This window comes from Phoenix dactylifera, chromosome 3, assembly GCF_009389715.1.
Source record: "Phoenix dactylifera cultivar Barhee BC4 chromosome 3, palm_55x_up_171113_PBpolish2nd_filt_p, whole genome shotgun sequence".
Classification (NCBI taxonomy): Eukaryota; Viridiplantae; Streptophyta; class Magnoliopsida; order Arecales; family Arecaceae; genus Phoenix; species Phoenix dactylifera.
This window is the reverse complement of record NC_052394.1, coordinates 1,624,325-1,646,055: the sequence shown is the minus strand read 5'-3', so window position 1 is coordinate 1,646,055 and position 21,731 is coordinate 1,624,325. Positions and strand designations below refer to the sequence as shown.

General features: G+C 39.2%; 1 protein-coding gene and 1 long non-coding RNA gene across 2 annotated transcripts; one reads left to right on the top strand and one right to left on the bottom strand.

Moving 5' to 3' along the window:
• Positions 1-10,908: 10,908 nt before the first annotated feature.
• LOC120110069 lies at positions 10,909-11,583 on the bottom strand. The gene is made up of 2 exons (XR_005510832.1): positions 11,369-11,583; positions 10,909-11,303 (listed from the first exon to the last, which is right to left on the bottom strand). It is a non-coding gene; the product is annotated as an uncharacterized LOC120110069 (long non-coding RNA).
• A 3,090-nt stretch (positions 11,584-14,673) lies between these two features.
• On the top strand, positions 14,674-21,526 carry LOC103710897 (probable ADP-ribosylation factor GTPase-activating protein AGD6). Its single transcript, XM_008796825.4, has 3 exons — positions 14,674-15,794; positions 18,861-18,950; positions 20,825-21,526. Exons 1-3 carry the CDS (start codon positions 14,961-14,963, stop codon positions 21,299-21,301), a joined length of 1,401 nt encoding a protein of 466 aa, XP_008795047.2. The 5' UTR covers positions 14,674-14,960; the 3' UTR covers positions 21,302-21,526.
• Positions 21,527-21,731: the final 205 nt, after the last annotated feature.

The following is a 21,731-nucleotide window of genomic DNA, read 5'->3' as shown; positions in this document are numbered from 1 at the left end:
ACCCCTTCGCCCAAATACATGAGACCTTGATAATTTTGTCACAAGCCAGGCAATTGCGGCATGTCCTTGGGTTGTTATGCCATATCGGCAATTTTTTATAAAATGACCCTGAGTTTGTTGGGATATGATTCACTGAAGATTCAGGATCTTTGCTATAAATAGGTCTGAAGATCCTCCTTAAAAGATAATTAATCAATCAATTTTCAATCCCTCTAGAGCATCCCTAATACCGGCATTATTGCAACTATCCTCTTGATTCCTTGTTCTTCCTTACTTTCCACCAAGAATCCTCTCGAACTTAATTATCGGAGGACTCGACCGGAACCAATGAGATGATTTTGAGATTAAAAAGATGAGCAACCAGATCAAGGTCTTGCAAGGCATAAGAGATGATTTTGAGATGATAAATGAGCCTCCCTTCACCAAAAAGATTATAGAGGAGCCCCTGCCAAGGAAGCTCAAAATACCTCAATATGAGTCCTACGGTGGCACGATAGATCCGATGCCTTGGAAGCCATGATGTGGCAGGCTTTTCCGGCCATGCTCAGAAAAGTAGCTTGACTTTGGTGCTTGAGCCTCCGACTAAGCTCAATTTGCTTCTTCAACTAGCTTGATTGCTAATCCTTTAACCACTTCATCAGTAATAGGAGATGGAGGAAAGCATTGACCTACCTATTCCATATCAAATAGAGAAAAGATGAGTTCTTTCAAAACTACGTCAACCAATTCAATGTCGAGGCATTGGAGATGCGCGAGCTGAATCACTCCATCATGATAGCCATAGTGATAAATGGGTTGAGGAGCTTGCACTTCATTTTTTTGCTGGAGAAGAGGTCCTTAAAGGACTTAGCCAAGCTCTCGACCTGAGCAGACAAATACATTAACATCGAGGAGACCATCGCTTCCCAAAAGAAAGCAGCGGAAAAAGATGGCAAAAGGCACAAGGACCACAAAGAGAAGAACGAATTGGGGAGCAAGCACAGTTGAGAAGAGCGAAGTACCATGCTACCTTGGAGTCTGCTTTGGAGGTTAGAGGAGTATACTCCTCTTAACGCTTCTAGGATCCAAATCTTGATGGAGATCCAAGACCGAGGTTACTTGCACTATCCCTAGAAGATGAGGATTTCTATTAAGAAGAGGGACATGCGCAAGTATGTCGATTCCACAAGATCATGGGAACGATACAGAGGAGCGCATATAGCTAAAAGAGAATATCGAGACCCTCATTCGACAAGGGCGCCTCGACTGATACATGGATTGGAGGAAGGCCGGTCTGGGCAAGCGAACCCTTGAAAGGCAAGATGAGAATCGACTGCTAGCTAGGGTAATTACCACTATCTCTGGAGGATGTGATAATAAATGGCTATGGTGAAATGGCATGACCAAATTTGCCCATCTCATAATCTATGTGGAAGCTAGGCACATCCAAGGACTTTCAAAGGCATTTTGATCGGAGCCCTCTGGCCAACTTAGAAGATGGGACGAGCTGATTAGAAGTGGCCAACCTTTAGAGCTGAAGTCTTTTAGCTCAACTCAATAGCTTGGTGATCAACCCAAATTAAGCAAAATATTCTCGTGATACGGACATCTCAACCCTTTTACCCAAATATGTATGAGGTTTTGGTAATTCCATCACATGCCACGTGGTTGCAGCACATCCCTAAGTTGTTGTGCCATGCAGCAGGTTGTTACAGTACCTGAGTTTGTTGGGATATAATTCATTAGTAATTTGGGATCCTAGCTATATATAAGCTCGAGACCCTACGTAAAAGGTAATCAATCAATCAATCCTCAATCCCCTTAGAGCATAACTAATACCGGTGTTATTGCAACTATCCTTTTAATTCCTTCTCCTTCCTTTCCACCAAAAATCCTCTCCGACTTAAGCATCAGAGAGCTTGATTAGAGCCAATCCGGCAAGCTTTCCGACCTTCTCCTGTCGCCTCATAGATCCACGAAAGCGATCTGCATCAGCATCCCAGAGCCAGCGGCAACAACACTCATGCCATAGCTACTTCTATTGCGAAGGAACAAAGTGACAATAGCAAGAGTAATGTGGTGACCATCACGCCATAGCTTCTTCTATTGCGAAGAAATATCTCATGCTCAGCATTTTAGATTTGAGACCACAAATGAGGAACTCGACAAGGATTAGGTGGCATAAAAGTTGGTCGTGATAGCATTATGCATGATATGTTGTCGTTGAATTAAGAATATCCCTTTTTGTGGTACCTACAAGGTTTATGTTACTGCCCAAAATCCAACTTGACAGGTGGACGAGCTGACGAGTAATGCTGCTTTACTCGGTTGGGCTAGAGGAGTAGGGCCTAGGGATCTGCAATCAAATAGAACAATTAGGGGGTCACTGGAATATGTCCGCCTAGGGATTCTCTAATGCTTAAGTTAGGTGGAGTTTCGAGAGATGATAGAAGAGACGAAAGAGAAATGGAAGAATGAGAGAGTGGCATCCAAATTTTTTTATACCTAGGGGGTTCCATACCTGGTATTTATAAAAGAAAGGGAGCTTATCTGCGTTGTTAGGATTACATGATTCACAGACGTGCAATTATGCCCTTTTCTTATCTGCTAATCGGGGCGGTTAAGAAATTTCTTTTCAGATACACCAAGATCGGATGCTTTCATTATCCACCGATATGGTCGGTTACAATATTTCTTTTCGAATATGCAGAGATCACCCCAAACAGCAACCAATTGCGCTGTTATTGTATTGATTATTTGGAGATTTGATCGGTCATTGATTTTATAGGACACGTTTGATCGGTGGGTTAAGTTGTAAGACAAAATTTTAGAGATAATGAATCTTAGCCGTATCAGTAGGTTAAGTTGGTGCTGTAGGTTGACAACTCTTATCACCTCATTGATCTCTTTTTCTTTTTTTTTTTGCTTGCTGTTTTTTTAAAGAAGATTTGTTGCCTACTGTTTCATAGTAATGACAATCGACAAAGACAGTGCAACGAAAAGACTAAACAAGGCAAGTAGTTGCCAGATGAGCTTAGGGATATAAAGACAGTTATAACTACTAAAACCAAGGATCTGCGCTCAGACTGAGGCTTAAAACTGCAAGGAGAGGTGAAGTGCAGTTCTCGCACACGTGAAAGCGAATATCCACGCATAAGTTCTTTTATTTTATTTTTCCATCTCCTCATGAAACCTCTCTCTATATACTTGTTTGTTCTCATTTTCCGTACAATCAAATCTCTGTTTTGGTGCATATTCTTTCTAAAAATTTTTTAGGCACATATCATCCTAAAAATTAAAATTTACATAAATACTCTTCCAAAATTGATATTTACGTGTATATCCTTATAAAATACTTATTTTGTATGTATACCTTTTTTTTCTTCTTTTTTTTTTTTTACATACGTGTCTACACTATCTAATGTCATCAAAAAATTAGCGGTTTAAAATTAAAAATGACTGAACTATCCTTTACAGAAAATTACTCTTTGCGAGGATATTTATGCAAATTCATATTTAAAAAGATTTACGTACAAAAAATTTAATTTTTTTTTATTTCAATCTGTTTTAATACTCGGATTTGTGTAGTGCCTGCTCTTCAATGCTTTTTGTAAAAATATTGCTTAAGAAAAATATTAATTTTGGCTAATCATGTTAGCTAAATCGTTATGTCAAAAGTATTCATACAAAAATAGTATTTTATGAGGGCATGCACGTTAATATCACTTTGGAAGACATTGATGTAAATTTCAATATTTAGAAGAGTATTTATACAAAACAATCTAAGAATTTTTTTGCGTGTATACTCTCTTCAATATAAGAAATCATATGCATATCCCCCAAAATTGTTATTTACATATATACCCTTATATATATATATATTGCATGTTTATCCGTTAAGGGTATTTTTATTATTTCAATTTTAAACTGTTGACTTCTCAATGGCATTAGATGGCATGGATACATATGCAGCAAAAAAAAATATATATACATACAAAATAAGTGTTTGATGAGGGTATGCATACACATATCAATTTTAAAAGTGAATTAACATAAATTTCAATATTTAGGAGGGTTTGTGTGCAATTTTTTTTACCATAATGACACTCTCATGTTACACATCTAAGACTGTACGTCATCTTTTTTCATTTTTGAGAATATTCATGTCACCCTCCCTACGAGGATTTTGTTCAGCATCACTTTGTCTGATTTCCTAGACAACTCGAAGTAGTAGGTTATCACCAGGTTGATTATTACTTCTCTCCTTTAGGTGTTATATCTGTTGCTAGAAAATAGACACGGGGGCAACCGCGAGCCGAGGAGGAGGCGCTTTTGCTACCGGCGCGGTGGCGGACGGCTGTTCTCCGGCGGACTTGCAAGAAGTCTTTGGCCAGGGATTCCGGCGAAGGCCCTCCGATAGTTAAGTCAGAGAGAGGCTTTGGAGATAATGGAGATAACGGAGAGGTATTTTCTGGCTAGGGAAGAAAATCCTCCCCCTAGAGCTTCCCCCTCCTTCTTATAGGAGGGGGTGTAGCGGTTACATGCAATCGGGTGTGATTGCGTGAATCTTGGTTTAAATGAGTTACCTTAAACGGCCCGAGATTTCGGACTAGCTGGCGATCGGTTGAGATTGCGTGAATTCAAATATTGATAGCCATTGAGGCGGAGATTGCGGGATTTGACCTCGAGTATGGAGGATTTGACAGTCCTTTCCTTAGGTGGACCGGCCTGATTGTTGGTGAAGTCGGAGTCGGCTTGAGGTCAATCGGACTTTGCTCAGCCGAGACCATGCGTGCCGAGGTAATGCTTGTTGAGGTCGTGCTTATTGAGGTCGTACCTATCGAGATCGTGCCTGCCGAGGTCGTGTTTATTGATGCCCTGCTTGGCGAGGCCATCCTTATTGGGATTGCGCCTGTTCGTCGAACTCAGGTGCTTTAATTGCATCTTGTGGGGTGGTCCACTTTCCCCCATCAATACCTTTGCACCTAACACAACATATTACTTCTTTGAAGAGCATTTGCGGAGTGGGAGGTCATCTAACATATTTGGTGGAAGGTCTATTCACATTACGTACGCTAAGGGACTACACAATTGGCCTGGGAAAGCCGGCACGCTTCAAAACACATATAATTAATGACTCGCAGCTACTTGCGAGTAATTATTCCCCATCTTTGGCTAAAGAAGCAGTGCAATGTTTCAAATTTCAAAACTATAGGGCCCAGAAAATGGTGAAAACACAAGATAGTAATAACAGAAGGAGAGAATCAGATTTATTTTTTATTTTTTAAAAAAATCTTTTATAGACTTTGTATAACATATAAAAGGGAACCAAAGTTTCATGGGATTTGCAGGCACAAGGCAATATCAGACCTTGCAGATTCCCCCCGCCAACCCCGGAAGCTGGAAGTGCAATCCAAGGGAGTGCAAGAAACAAACCCGTATTGGTGAAAGCTGGTCGACATTAATTATGGTTACTGGCTACTCTACTTACCTATCATGCATTCAATTGGTTGATGGAGATTGTGGAGCCCAATGTAAACTCCAGAGTTAACCTACCAAAACATTGAAGCATGCTATACAATAGAAGTAAATTTACATCTAGAATTTTGAAAGAATTTATTATTATTATTTGAATTAAAAGCTACAAATCTAAATGTTGAAAAAGAAACTAGAAAGAGAGATAATAGCAGCTTCTAATTACCACACTACCAAGAGAGCCTCATTGTCGCTAAGGAGACACTCTACGATTAAGAACTCCATTAACTAGCTATGTCACTATTAGCTAGAATTACCGAGATCGCACAAAATCCTTCACCAGAATACACTCAATAAGAGAGCAATTTTATTAATTTTTAATTACCAAACTAGATACATGGGGATATTTATAGGGATTGGTTCCTAAGACCCATAGAAATTCTATTTCCATTCGGATAAAAACTTCCTATAAAAAGATAATAATAGAAATTATTTTTTTAGGTCTTGCAGGACATGTGAACCAATTATTAAGTGTTTTTATAAGAGGAAATTGAGAAAGGTTGATAAAAAATCTAGAAACATAATTGTTAATTCGACAAGGTTGGGAAATGACATTTTTGTAGTTAAGTTGAACTTTGTCATTTAGCATGACAGGTATTCAATTAAATGATCATAACCTCCTTGTCTAAGCTCTGATTGAGGTGATTTAGGATGGGGGTTGGATATATGGGATATCTTGGAAGTGGTTTGGAAATTTTAACTAATCGGACATTTGTGATCTTGTTTCGTTCCTTCTTCAAGCCTTGGAGAGGTCCAGAGGCTGCCTAGATGATCCATGAAGGGTGCAGGCTTAGCCCTTGATTTTATTACAGCAAAGTTTTCCATGCATCCATGACTCTCTCTTCAGTTTTAACGATGTTGGCCATGATTACCCGTATATCTAGACTTTGAATCATAAAGCTTGGTATAATGAGAATGTTCAGAATCTAATAAGTATAATATCGAGCATTTCTAACCAGTGTCGTTGATAGACAAAATTTAAGCAGTTCTCTTGTTGGCCTAATCTTAAAAACCGGTGTCATGGTGTTAAACATTAATCGATTATTTAGCATGTTGCTTATTAAATTAGATGTATGACATCTGTCGCATAGTTAGTTGGTAGCTAGATCTTAATCGCTAATGAAATTGAAACTTGGATGTCATACTTGATGCATGGTACTATCTAGCATGAGGGAACTGATTGATACAGCTCTGTATCAATTAGTCGATTTATATTGACGGACAACTAATCAAATAAATAATATTTGTTCCTTGCCTTCTTATGGCTCCCTATGGTTCTTTTAGAAATCATTTCCTATCTAGATCATCATAGGAATTTTAAATTCGATGCTTTTCAATCTTTCCCAATTTTTTATAATTTAATCCATAACAATTTTCGCATTGAACCCATAAATGTCTGTATTTTGTACAACAACAATTAACTCCTCTGTTGCCGCCATATCTGAGATAGGAGCGTAGCTTGGACGGTCTTGAGGTCGGTTGGAGATGAGCTGAGCAGGCTGGTTGAGGCATTAGGCGTTGGACTCTTCCGCTGGGTGGCTTGCAAGAGGTCCACTTGTTGGAGGATTTTCGGCGGGAGACCCTCCGATGCCTCAGTCAGAACAATGAGGCAACAGTATGAAAGAAAGAGATTTTAGCAAAGTAAGAGCTCCATGAGAAAGGTAGCATTGTCTCCCCCAGATCCCCCGAGTCGTTTGTGTTATATAGTAGAGCCAGCCTTGTTGTTATCTGGATCGACATGACGTACAATAACTCGAGGCAGTGGCTGGTGGTATGGCCGTGGCACGGGGTCAGTCCGTGTGAACAGAATGCGGTGCAGTCTGATGTGGCGCATAGGGATGCTATGATCATGGTCTGTCATAACTGTTGGTTGCTGGGGTTGTCAGCCCTTATTGATGCGTGCCGATTGTTCTCCAAATTTGCCAATTTTTTGGTTGGATCCGAAGTCATTCACTTTGATTTATATCTGATGATAAAAAGATCGATCAAGCTCAAACGCGAGATGTCCAATATTTTGTCCCATCATCTTTCATATTTTTATTATCAAAATGTCCAAATTATGTATCCTATCTTCGGCCAAGTTTTCTTGTGCGGGAATATTCAGCCATTCCTGGTTTCCCTCAAACTAGCCTTGCATTCAGCATTCATGCTAATCTGAAACTGACCGTTGTGGGATGAAATTACGTTCAACTGCTTCCTCTTCTTAAATGAAGGTCTATAGAACGGGTTTGGCCTCGGACTCGCTTCAACCTTCCTTGAATTGACGCCCACCTTGTCTGACTGATAGGAACAAAAAACGCATAGGGCCTACACTATAGAATGTCATATGATGTGTCCTACGATATTTAAATAGAGATAGGATATCTCCAGCTAATGGAGTCCGTCAATTTCATAACTTAAAAAATATTAAAAAAATCATGCGCCGTGAAATATTATTCATGAAGAGAGACCATCCGCATCCTCTTTTTTTTCGTCAAGCCTCTTCATGTATCTTCTTTCTTATCAAGTTGTCTCTCCTATTCATGAGATCTTTGTTCTCCTTTCAAGTTCCTTTCTTCTCTTTCAAATCTCTTTATCTTTTCTAAAATTATTGCATCAAGAGTTCATAAAATCTAAGAAATGATATGTATATAATTTTTACCTTAGACAAAGTTAAGAAATTGTGTACTCGTACTGATGAATACTATATTTTAAAAACTATGTATCAATTTATATGAAAATATATATTGGCTTGTGAGATGACTAACTTGCTTGGTGTATATCATCTAACCATATAGTGTATATTGCTAAAAAGCATATTCTAAAAGCTGTGTATCGATTTTTTTGGAGGTATATATTGGATCATCACTCGATGTGTATCAAGAAGCTTACAGTATATATCAGGAAGTCAACAAATGTGTATTATCTGGGCATGTAGTATGTACTGGTAAACATGATGCTCTGAAAACTATGTATCAATTTACTTGAAAGTACGTATTAGATTGCTAGATGATTAATTTATTAAGTGCGTATCACTTGATCGTATACTATATACTGGTGAATATTATATTCTAAAAACTATATATCAATTTATATAAATATGAGCATTGATTTACTAAATGACTAATTTGCTTAGTATAACTATCTAAACGTGCAATATGCACTAATAAAAAGTATATTCTGAAGAAAAAAATACTATAAATTTTATTAATTATTTTTTAATTATAAAACTGATCTCTTTATTAATAAAAATTTCTAATTTTTGAATATTTTTTAGATAAGTATTAAAATAAACGTAACAAAATAAAAAATCCATCCCATATTTTTTTTTCCCTGTGCCTCCCTGCGTGAATTTTGTTCAGGCTAATGGATCTCTTCCTTGATACGGCGCATTTACGAGCCACGTCGCTTTCGATATTACCATCCACCGCCGTGTTCAGTCTTCCAGTTCTTCCATATGTACACTCAGCCACAGTGTACCAATCCTCGACACAATAACTCATACCACATGCGTCCATCAACACATATTTATATACAATAATTGATTGTTGGCCATATACTACTAGGCAGCCTGGCAGCTACAGTATTCGTACGAAAAACTATAAGATGGATCAAATTTACTCATTCTACATCAAAACGACCAAAAAAAAAAAAATCCTATATCCCTCTGATAATTTTTCATGCTCCAATGTACCATATCAGTCCACAAGTTTTAGCACTGTACCTTAGGACATTCGCTTGCTTATTACTTACGAATGCTTCCAATTCAGTTGTATTAGAGATGCTTTTAAACAATATCACCGGCACACGACGTGCACTCGGGGCTCCCTTTAAAGCCCAGCTCAGTAGATCTGGGTATAATTTTCTAACCGCAGAGTTCTAAGTTCGAATTGCTTCGCTTGTCGATTAAAATATGGTGACACTGCTTGAACTTGGAGTTTAGGAGCGCTTATTGGTCCACTGATAGCTTTAGTGGTGCTAGGTGTGACGTACTTACCTTCGGATGGAGAGGGTATGAGTAAAACGATGTCTACCCGCATCGAAAATTTTTCTGGCAGAGCGGAAGCCCAGTGGGAGCTGCTATGCGGAGGTTGGCTTGTCTCTTCATCCCCCCTACCCTTTTTAGTTTAGCAAAAAAAAAAAACCCACCGCCGAACGGGGCTCCCAATTAACAGAGTAGGTCCATCAAAATTTATACGGCATCAGCCTCAGGAGCCAAGTTATCGGTCTCCCATCTAAATCATGAGCTCTTCATGCAAATAAAGAGAACGAATGTGAAGGAATTTAATTTCATTCATATGTGGGGTTTGGCAGGAGTAGTTGCAGTCTTAGGAAGGGGTTAGTTGGAAGAATTGCTGGACCTCTAACTGCCTCACTAATGGCTTGATTAATTATGTGGGACATTCTGATATTAGAAGCTTAAATGATTAGATACGACCGTTCTATGACAAGTCCAACTGAAAAACTCTTGTAAATTTTAATGCTATTACTCTTCGCCATTGTAAAGCTCAGTTGTCTCTTTGGCAACGGCCCATAGAATTTATATATGGTTGCTTAGGATTTCTTTTGGCGCACAGAAGATAAAAGGACTATGATTTGGAAACTGAAGCACAACCAGGAGCAGCAGCAGAACTTGCAGGAGAAAAGGTGACCCTATCTAAGGGGTTTCCAAACCAAAAGAAATATAGAATGACAACATACAGGGGCATCCCTTTTCCTACAAAGCAAGACATATCAGTATAATAGCAAATTTTATTCCAAATTACAAGACTGCTGCATAAAGTTATAAGCCAAAATCTGACTTTTATATGGTGGATAAACTTTGACACGAACTACATAAAGGATCCTTCATAAAATATGATCCTATAAGACAATTTGATCAAGGGATAAGTTACAGAAGCGACGCAATCAGAAATCCTACTACCAACTGGTTGATGTTAGCCCATGCTTCTGCAGTACTCTTGAGAAAAAGGAAACAGCTGTTGCTGCCTTAAAAATGCAAAACGCGCTCGCTTGGTTGCATGGCCATTGCTCTACTTATGCATCCATGCTAGCCACCAATATTTCGATGCTTCCGGGAACAGACATCTATAAGATATATTTTTGATAAAAATCAATCTAAAATTTGAGGCACGTAATGATCTAGAACCTCACTCAAAAAGACTAATTAAAAGGTATTACTCAGATTCCTTAGTTTTGCATAGACATCCAAGATCACTTTAGTATATAAATAATATAGGACTAAACATACATTATCACCAAACGTACATCCATATAGATCCTTACATACTCTACTGATTTAAGCTCCAGCATTCTCGCAAGGCTTAGAGTTCAAATGCAATGGTAAATTTAGTCAAATTTAATCACAAATACTATGATTTAGATCTATATAGTAAATTCCTGAGTCTATACGAATTATGAACCGAGTCTGCTCTTATACCATTTGTAATGATCCAGAATCTCGCCCAAAAAAAAACTAGTTAAAAGATATTACTCAATTATTTGCCCTATGTAAATATCTAAGGTCTTTTTCAGCATAGCCAATATGGCACTATTCAGCAGTAAAAGTCAGGTGGTAGTTTACCTCCCTTATCATCAACAATAACAACAAGAAGAGCAAGAACTTCAGCCAGTTTCACAACTCCTTGTCGAGCCAATTGAAACTATCTCCCACAGATTGCATTTGCTGAGCGACTTCCTCCTTTCCCAGCTTCACAAGAGCTTTCAACAGCGGTACGAGTTTACTTTGAGCAGCGACAAATGGAGACATGCCCTTCAAATGCTCGACCAGTGCCATCTCCTGCTCAGGCCTGTAGACATTCAGATATTTCAATTGGATCAAGAAAAAAAGAAATGAACTAAAGGCGAGCCTTACCCAATCTATTTGGATCAGCTTGATTAATTCTTCTTTGCTTCTATTAAGAACAATAGTACACCAGATCTGATTGGCAAATATACGAGAAAAGGATTTTGCATCCTTTGAACCATCGAACACGAATTTTTCCACCTTTGGCGAGTGAAGCCCAGAAAAGAGGCAGGCGTTGCCTTCTCCGGTTATCGCCTGCTCTCGTACCAGGGCTTGGCTTTAGAAGAGAGGCTATCAACCGTGGGGAGGACCGGGAGCGAGCGCGCGACCTCATGGGCCGAGGCACAAGTGAAGTGACGGTTAAGAAGCAATAGGCCTAGGCTCGCGTGGCCCGTCTTGGTGGTGGAATGGGCTACTTTTAGCTGTAGGCTCGGGTTCGGATCAGACCGCGATAAATTTAATATATGATGTATTGACAGAGCTCAACCTGGCCTACCAACGATTGCTGCCGCGTGTAGTCCGTAACCAGAGCAAGCCCAAGCCTCGAGTTTCTGGATCATAACTCCACCACTCATTTGGTTCGCTCCGACAAAATTTCTCTCACTAAAATATTTTTTTAAAAAAATTAATTTCTAAAGATATAATTTTTGGAAAAATGATTTTAATATGTTTGATTGATCATGAAAAAAATGATATATTTCAATCTGATTTATATTAAGTTGGATATTTATTTTTTTAAAAAAATATATAAAATATCTATTATATTCTTAATAAAAAGAAAGATGTTATCTTTGATTTCTTTCCAATAAAACATAAAACATGAAAATTTTATTTCTATAAAAGTATTATTTTTTATCTCTTTTTTCTAAGAACTCAAATCAAATTTTTTTATTTTTTTATTTTTTTGTTGACCATACTTTTTTCTTCTACTTTTGCCAACCAACCAAGTCCTTAATTGTAAATATCGTGCCTTTTTTTAATTAGTTGTCTCGGAAAGATGCTTAAAATATGGAAGGATTTCTACCTTGCAAAAGGAAACATTGATTTGTGAATTTTGTTGTGACTAGCAGATTTTGGAGAATATTACGTAACAACATTCTGTGTACAGTAAAAAACCATGGCAAGATGTTTTGCATTGATACTATGCACACCAAGGTCATGGCGTGCCACGTGTTCAGATCACGTCGGATGCATGCATGGAGCACGGTATATTTCAATGTGTTGAGAGCAAACACACATTCAAAACAACCAAGCCTGCATACAGATTCATGGCAAAAAAGGTGGTTTAATCATGATCAAATTGCATCTTGATCATTGTATAGCAATTTAATCGCCATTTTTTCCCATGAATTTGTTATTTGTGTTAAAAAAAAAAATCTTCTTCACCGAGACATCAAACTACATGGCCTAATATCCCATCTATGATCAGTCAACCATAATGCACATCCCAATGTTTCATCTACTCCAACTAATCTAGCATGCTACATGCTCAAACATACATATGAGTCCATGTAAACTTGTGAACTTTGCTATTTTTAGAGCATTTTGCATCGTAATAAAATGTATGATAAAAACAAAAGTAATTGCTCGGGATATACATTTTATCTAGACTGCAGCTTATCCACTCTACATCATTAAATAGTAGAATATGAACGACGGTTGATGACTATTTCTTAGCAACCTTTTTTGCTTTGATCAAGGGGCCAAACTACCTAGTCGATCTACTTGACATAATCATTTTCATATAGTTTGTGTTTATGCAAATGAACCATATGTTACTTGTTTGAAAGCAAGGCAATGCAAAACAAATGTGGCTTCCATGTTAAAGGGCAATATGCCATGGTTCAACTGCTGTTGCAGGTGGCTTACGTGCATACATACATTTAGCAGCTCTTCGGCAGAGAAGTGATATAAAACAATTCAATAGATACTCAGAGAAACTATGAAGGAGACTCACCAATTATTGTTGGGGGCTCTGTCTTTGCGAATATATATATAACAAATATCTTTATTTGAATAAAAATAATAGTATATATTTTTAAAAATGATGATCAATGTTTGATCACACATAAACGACTTTGGCTGCAATTCAAACGGGTTAGCTTAGGTTGATGTCAAATTCTAATCCAATCCAACCTTTATATCTCTCAACCTTGATGTCACCTAACCTTTATATTTCTCAACCTCGATCTAGCCCAACTTAGTATCGGTTGGAATTTCTTTAACCCAACATAATCCAACACCATCTTAAGGTAAAATTTGTGTTGTCTAGAGTTAGTCGGTCGATATTAATCAAGTTAGATCGGGCTAAATATGACATTTAAGTTAGAAAAACTATTTGGGATAATTTTACTAGATTAATAGTTGTTAGATTAGGACCTCAATCATTGAGCAATTTAAATAATACATCTAAATCTAATTTAATAAGATTAAAGATATAGTTACCGAAAATACACAGTTAATTTATATTAACATAAATATGAATTTAATATATATGAATTACTTATTAATGTTTATATCGGGTCTGCCTGGGTGGGGTTGGGTCGAACTCGGGTTAGAGTATGGATCGGGTTGGGTTAAAGGTCAACATAACCCAACGCAATCTAGAGTCAGCGCGCTTAAGATTTTTAACCCCAATCCCAATTCAACCTTATTGAATGAATGGGTTGAGCGGGCGGGTTTGAGTTGAACCAAATCCAGGGAACAAACCTACCAACGGTGAAGTTTTGCAACCGAGAAGCTGCCACAGCCACCCAAATGCACGCTCTCAAAAATAGGGCTAGGTGGATGTGCCGGGAAATCCCACGTGTATTCGAGATCCATGCCAAGTGACAATTAGGAAGCTGACAGTGGTGTGATAAAGCACCAGACTGGATTCTCCGTTCCTGTACTTTTTGGACTTTGGCACGAGTGGATCGGAGCACAAACGCAAAGAATACCATTTGGGAGAAAAGGCCTTGAAGGAAAAAAAATTAGGTGAGAGAAATTTCAGGGACAACTGACATGGACTTTAAAATAGACTATATTCGAATCTCAGCGTAAGTAAAAGGGTAGGCCGTCCAACCGGGTCTTATGGTGTTGGTCTCTCTAGCACTTCGACACTCGACAAAGCCCAGCTGTCGCGACCAACCAATGGCCATCTCACCGCCCACTTCGACACCCGTTCATCGGCCGCGTCATTTCTCCACCCCAAAGGGTCCGGTCTAATTATCAAAAAAAAAAAAAAATCCAAGTCCGCCTCATTCCGGAAAAAAGTCCCAGGGCCATTCCTGGAAACGAGTACGAATCCACGTATTCACTCCGCGATCCTAGCCGAACGTTTTTCCCCATAGGCCATATCTAACGCGCTTCTTATTCCGTGTCGGCGACCCCCCCCCAACCCAAATTACTACCCTACCGACTCCCCGTCTTTTGGCTACCCGGGACGAGAACGAGGGTAAAAACCGGGAGCGGCGGCCGCCTCGCCGACTTCACCCCCTCAGCCTCATCTCTTTCTCTATTCCCTTTCTTTCCCAATCTTGCCCCGAAATCGGTCGAAGTGATCTCCAATCCCTTGATCTAGTGGTGTTCGTGATTTCTTTCTCCTTCCCTGGTTCCAATCCTTTGGTCCCTTTCTATCTTCTTGGAATCGGAGATCCAGATCCGGCGGATCGGGATCGGGATGGCGGCGACGGCTTCGCGGCGGCTCCGGGATCTCCAGGCGCAGCCAGGGAACAAGACGTGCGTGGACTGCGCTCAGAAGAACCCACAGTGGGCCTCCGTCTCCTACGGCGTCTTTATGTGCCTCGAATGCTCCGGCAAGCACCGTGGCCTCGGGGTCCACATCAGTTTTGTCCGCTCCGTCACGATGGACTCCTGGTCCGAGATCCAGCTCAAGAAGATGGAGGCAGGCGGCAACGACCGCCTCAACGCCTTCCTTGCTCAGTACGGCGTCCCCAAGGAGACCGACATCTCCGCCAAGTACAACACCAAGGCCGCCGCCATCTACCGCGACCGCATCCAGGCCCTCGCCGAGGGCCGCCCCTGGCGGGACCCGCCCGCGGTCAAAGAAATCCTCACGGCCGCCGGCAGCGGCGGCGCCTCCGGGGCGAGGAAGCCGCCGATCGGTGGTGGCTCTGGTTTCTCGGCAGCGAACAATGGGGGATGGGATAGCTGGGACAGCGAGGATTTCAGATCGTCGTCGGACATCAGGCGGAACCAGTCGACGGGTGATTTTAGGGCTGCGGGGATCGGCGGTGGAGGCGGGAGAGGAGCGCAGCCGTCGAGATCTAGGTCGACGGAGGATATCTACACGAGGGCGCAGCTGGAGGCGTCGGCCGCTAGCAAGGAAGGCTTCTTTGCCAGGAAGATGGCCGAGAATGTGTCCAAGCCGGAGGGGATACCGCCGTCGCAGGGGGGGAAGTATGTGGGGTTTGGATCGACCCCGCCTTCATCTGCTCAGCGGAACAATCCACAGGGAGACGCGCTTCGAGATACTGTTTCTGTGGTTTCACAGGTGAAGATACACACGCTTGTCTTGTGTTAAATTATTATTTTTTTATGATATTTATTTGTTTAGTCTGCATGCTCCTTGATAGCTAACTTTATGTTGCTGGAAATAAGTACATTTGGTTGGAAGAATGTTATGCTTATTCACCGTGGAAACTTAAATAACTGATATATAATTTCTTAAGGATGCGTGAAAAGTCGCTGCTTATGCTTCGTGCTTTTGGAAAATGTTCACTACTCGTTTTTATGTTTTCAATAATTGGTGTAGATGTTTCAGAAAAGATTGTTGGAAAGAGGTCAGACCCAAAAGCTTTGAAAAGACACGTATCTATTGCGAAGGGAAGGGGTTTCCTGTATGGAGGGGAACTTTTACACTTTTCCTTAGCTAGGGATGTTATGATTTGTCACTACTCCTAACGATTCTGATGGACCTCCCCCAGAGGTTTAAGGGGAGAAAAATTTTCAAACCTCATTATTATAAGAACATTATTGAAATGAAAACTAACCTTCTGTGGGATGTAAATGAGAACCATGCCTCTTCATTATCCCATGTAACTAATGCAATTTAACCTACAAGAGGCCATTCTGATCACCTAGTACATGCTGACCATTTTGAGAGTGGTACATGTTCCTTGAAGTTTTTTGATGTTAGCTCTTCTTTCTTATGAGACAATGGGAATCAAAGAGCTATGCTCCTCTATGTACCTTCTGTAATGGGATTAATAGGTTTGGATTTTTCTTTAAAGATGAACTGGAGCCACTGCATTAACCTTTTAAGAAATGTGCTCGGTCACGTAACCACCTGCTGAGAATTGTGTGAATTCAATACCTTAACATATCCAACAAATGACACGAGCATATTGACTACAGTTTCTTTGGAGCTGCATTTTTTGGTTCTGTAGTTTAGAATAACATAACACCCGTATTTGATTAGGAAAAAGAAGTGGATTGTAATGTGAGGGTTCGTTTTAATGGCTGGTGGCAATGTTATTTGATGTGTGGTTAAGAAGGTGTTGGGGATGTATAACATAGCAGGAGTGACAGCAAGATTTTGTTGTTGGTGTATTGCCACAAATAGGTGGTTTGGGCTATCAATAAATTTGATGACAACATAGGAAAATAGTAACAGAGGATCATAGTGGAAGGGTGATGAGAGGTGGTGGTGCTGGTAAACTAGAGGAGTAGTGATTTTAGCAGTGCTAGTGATGACAGTTATGGTTGTCTTGAAGATGCAAGGTGGCATAATGACTTTTGGTTTTGGTGGTGGACTGGAGATTGCTTGAGGGAATGATTGATCAGAAGCAGGCGGGGGCCCGGCTGGTGGTGGTGGGGGGAGCGAGAATATGAGACAGAGAGAGCATTCCATTTAGAAAGTTCTCGTCAAGTCTCTATTGAAAAAGACCATGGACATATGTTGACCATAGCCTATATGAATATATGATGAAGAAAAGGTTTCTTTCATTTCTTGCTAATACCCAAAAATGTTCCTATTTTCAGATGACTTTCTTTCATGATTTATTAGAAAACTACTTGATATTGTTGTTCTAGTGATGTATGGTGAGCTTGTAGGCTGTTAGTGCGGTGCTTCTGTTGGGATAGAAAGGAGAAGTTACTTAGGAAGAAGGAATGAGCAAGGAAAGGAGGGGGAGAGAGAGTGGAGAGAATGAAAGAATGATGGACACGGATGGAAGAAGAAAGTGAACACATAAAAGGAGGAAGTGGTAGAATGCTTTTGGGAGTCAAATGGAAAATAAAGGTAGGGGTGGAGTGGATTTTATGATGAGGATTTTAAAATGTGGTGCATGAGGTTGCATATGCGTATGCGGTCCCCTAACTACTACATGCCCTATATGTAACATGTCTTCAGTCCGTATGTGGGCTGAAAAATGATTGATTGAGCTCTTCTATATGCAACATGATTAGCATTGTGCAGCTACCTATGCAGCCCACTTATTATTGTATGACTTTATATGTGAACCTTTTAGCATTGTGTGACAACTACTGGTCCACTTTTGTGCAGGCCTATGCAAACAGGCATGTTCAAGCTAATGGTTTGGTTGGATGTAGGTTTTAATCGGGTTGGATATTTTTATATTAACAATGCCAATATGTTTGTTATGTTATCATTATTATTAGTAAGATTTAAGTACTAAGTAGTAAATACAAATTACTAGATATTATTGTCCATAAAACATATTGATATTCGTATTGCATTTAATATATTTTATTTATTTTTAAATATTCAAAATACGAAGTGTCTATTCACCCGAATATGCAACCGGTGTAATGCATTTGCGCTATGCAGTCCCTTGATTGCCCGCATATTGCTGCTATCTTTTAAAACATTGAGGATTTGAGTTCATATTCTACTATTGGAATCACGTAATGTGTTGACTTTTAGGATTGGCTTTAAATTATTTCGATAGGAGTTCAGTTCAATTCTCTGTGTATATGTATTCAGATATGTGTATGCACATGCATATACATTCTTACATAAGCTCATGAGTGGTTGGTCTATATATAGATTTTATGTGCGTGTAAGTTATATGGTTAGATTTATGCACTCTTATGTAGGCATTCATGTACATATGCATGTACATATGTAGCTACTAGTGTCTGCTGTTTACTAAAAAAGGGCTATTATAATTATTGCTTTCATCTATACTTAGCCCTGTGTTTTGGTCCTTGGGTTGATGCATATTATTAATCCATTTACTACTTCTAGAACTTTCATGGCTCAATACGGGGTCTCAAAATTAGATTACAGATCTAAATAGTTCTGTTTGTACTTACCTTTTGTTCATGTTGTAGGTCATTCTAAAATATTTTGTGGTAGTAAATTCGATCGTACTACCATGTTTCTTTTTCTGCTAAATCATTGTTCTTCAATTTCTAATAGATTATATTTATCTTATAAGTGAAAGGATGCTTTGCTTTCTTCGAAATTTCCATTTTCGACTGTCATGAAGCTTTTCCTTTTTTTTCTTTCCATATTGTGATGTGGTTATCGCTGCACATCATATGCACTATTTTAATTGCTGGAAAGTTAACTTACTATCATTTATTTTGTTAGGGTCTTGGTCGTCTGTCCCTATTTGCAGCTTCTGCTGCACAATCTGCTGCCAATGTTGTCCAAACAGGCACAAAGGAGCTGACATGCAAGGTACCTTTCATTTTCTTATCGGTATTTTAGCATCTTTAACTGTCATAAATGTTCTCATATTCAGTTCAAGGATAGCTAATTCACCTCAGTGTTTTACTTACATGATTGTTTCCAGCCAGTGATAGTGAAGAAACCTTTGATCAGGTTCTGAATTTATACTGCTCATTTTTTGTCTAGTTTATAGTTTGTCTTTTAATATCTGAGGCATACTTTACATATCAATAGATATGGCTTATTTGTATGCCTTTTATAGCCTATCCTTTGGCTTCTCACTTTCCTAGTCATTAATTTTCAGTATCATATTGTCATTATTATGTTTTTTGTGACATTCACATCAATTCGAAATAGTTGGTATACATAATTTTGTGCATTAGACTTGGTCTCCTGGCCAAACTATCTTACCACTTTATACTAATTTCAAGTGGTAATAGCCAGCAGAGGTAAATAAATGTTCTGGGAAAGCCGTATATATGAGAATAATAAGCAAATACGAATTCATAAAGGCAACCCAGATGATTTCAACATTCCTAAATTGTCATGGTTTTGGGATGTCATAGTTATGTTTGTATTACATGTTTTGATTACAATATAGGCCGGCTTCTTAAGAAAACTTTTTTCCGGTTACTAGATGCCTTGTCTTTTACATGGTGACACAAGAAGGTTATTCTTGGGAAAATAGTATACTTGTTTATGATAGCTTTTATATAAGTATATCATTTAGGCAACACAAGATAGAGATGTCCCGATCTATTGGGGCTATTGAATTTAAATTATACTGTTATAAAAGGAAGAGGATGGGGAGATTCAGGCAGGTTTAGGTGAAGTGATCTGTTATGATTTGAAGATGTTCCAATTTGGAGGCGGCTCTTGGGCGGGAAAGAATAGCAAAGTATACTGACAATCTTAATTTATGCGAAAGGGCTTGCATAGTGTCTTGTATGTTGTAATCTTGCCTTCTGCTTTTTTTCTTACACGAAAGTAAATGCAAATGCAATTGACTCTCCGACACAGTTACTTGCACGTAGCTCGATTTAATTGATTATCTGTATCCTTAAATCTTCCTTGTCTAAACTCAAATGTGCCTGTTACAGTTACCTATTTGTAGTGTGCCTGTAATGAACCGATATTACCCCAGGGCATCATCAATACTCCCAATTTCATATCAATGATATACTGAATAGAAATTATATGCAGTTCATGATGTTTTTGTGCACCAAGTGGATTAGTAAGTGCTACTGATTCTTCATCCCGACTCTTGTTAATTATTGCAAGATTGTTGGTAGTCTTTTTCCTCAATCTTGGAATCCCTTGAAAAAGGTGTTTTGTTTGTGAAGTTCTAAAAATGTCAGAAGTTGCTAGGAATCTCTAAGAATAGATATATGACGAATTTGAAAGGGAAGTTTGGCAGCATTTCTGTGGTGATGTTGGTGTTTGTGGCTGTAAGCTACTGTTGTCATTTCCTTGTGGGAGTCGTTGATGTTCCCATTATTAAACTCATATATAACAGTCATCCTCCTCTTATTCAAGCTTCAGAATTTTTTGTACTATTATTTGATTGACAACACTTTTGGCTTTGAATATAATTTCTTTGCTAACCAAGAGTTAGTGTTTGACATGTTCAAGATGTAAATTGCACAAGGCCTTTTCCTGTCAAGGTCGGGTAATTACCCCACCTAGTGGAAACGCTGTAAATTTGTTGTTCTTCGGTACCTGACTGTTACGTGTATACTTGAAAGATCTGAAAAGATAATTGTTTATAATACTCCCATACATTCAAAATAACATTTTAATGGGATTATCTTTTGCATTAATCACCTATCAAATCCTTTCATGATCACTGTTTGATATCTTATATTGGATCCTTGAAATTACAGGTGAAGGAGGGAGGTTATGATCAGAAAGTGAATGAAACTATGAGTGTAGTTGCTACGAAAACCACCGAAGTTGGGCAGAAGACATGGGGAATCATGAAAGGTGTTATGGCGATGGCATCACAAAAGGTCGAGGAGTACACCAAGGATGGGATGAACTGGAAGGGTGACGGTTGGCAAAGGCAGGAGGGGGAGAGGAATGGGTATTATCAAGATTTTGGACAGGAAAACAATGGCTGGAATTCCTCGGAAGGGAATTCCCTCAAACATCACAACTCTGTCAGCTCTTGGGATGGTTGGGATGAGGAAGAAAAGAAAGAACAGCGAGGGAAAGGGACCACCCAAGATAGTGCAAGCTGGGCTGGGTGGGATGATGTGAAAGATGATGGTTATGATAATTACAGTTACAGCGCGTCGAGCAAGGGTGGCAACCAGAATGGCAAATCTGGTTCTTTGTGGACGGAGGGCGGCTTTCTCTAAGTTTGGATTGCCTGCCGCGACTCATTTTTCTGTTTTAAAATATTAAATATCAGGAAAGTTGTTTTTTTGCTGGTTTATATTGTTGATAGCTTTGGGTTAATTGCCAATAATTTCATTTCTTTTGTAGACGGTGATCTGAATATTTGTACTTTGTACTTTATTTTTTTGCAACTGGGACAGTTTAAACTTTAAACTATATGTATGATGCTCGGTTCTATTATGCCACTTGATTGCCTGGAATATATACAATAGGAGAAACACGAGTGAGATGAGAAACATTCGAGGTCCGTTGTGGAGCTTGTAAAAGATATATGGCCTGATGCATTCTTCTCCTGCTTTTCGATGGGCTATTTTGGATCCTCCTGTGCCAGGCATGTTCATTGCTGCCGGAGCTGGGTTCGTTATCGGGTGGCTGCTGCATGGCGTGAAC

Bases quoted from the DNA above. Each gene is read 5' to 3' on its own strand.
- LOC103710897 (XM_008796825.4), top strand. From the start codon at position 14,961: ATGGCGGCGACGGCTTCGCGGCGGCTCCGGGATCTCCAGGCGCAGCCA. The intron at 15,795-18,860 runs GTGAAGATACAC...TTATTTTGTTAG, and splicing joins CTGTTTCTGTGGTTTCACAG to GGTCTTGGTCGTCTGTCCCT. The intron at 18,951-20,824 runs GTACCTTTCATT...TTGAAATTACAG, and splicing joins CAAAGGAGCTGACATGCAAG to GTGAAGGAGGGAGGTTATGA.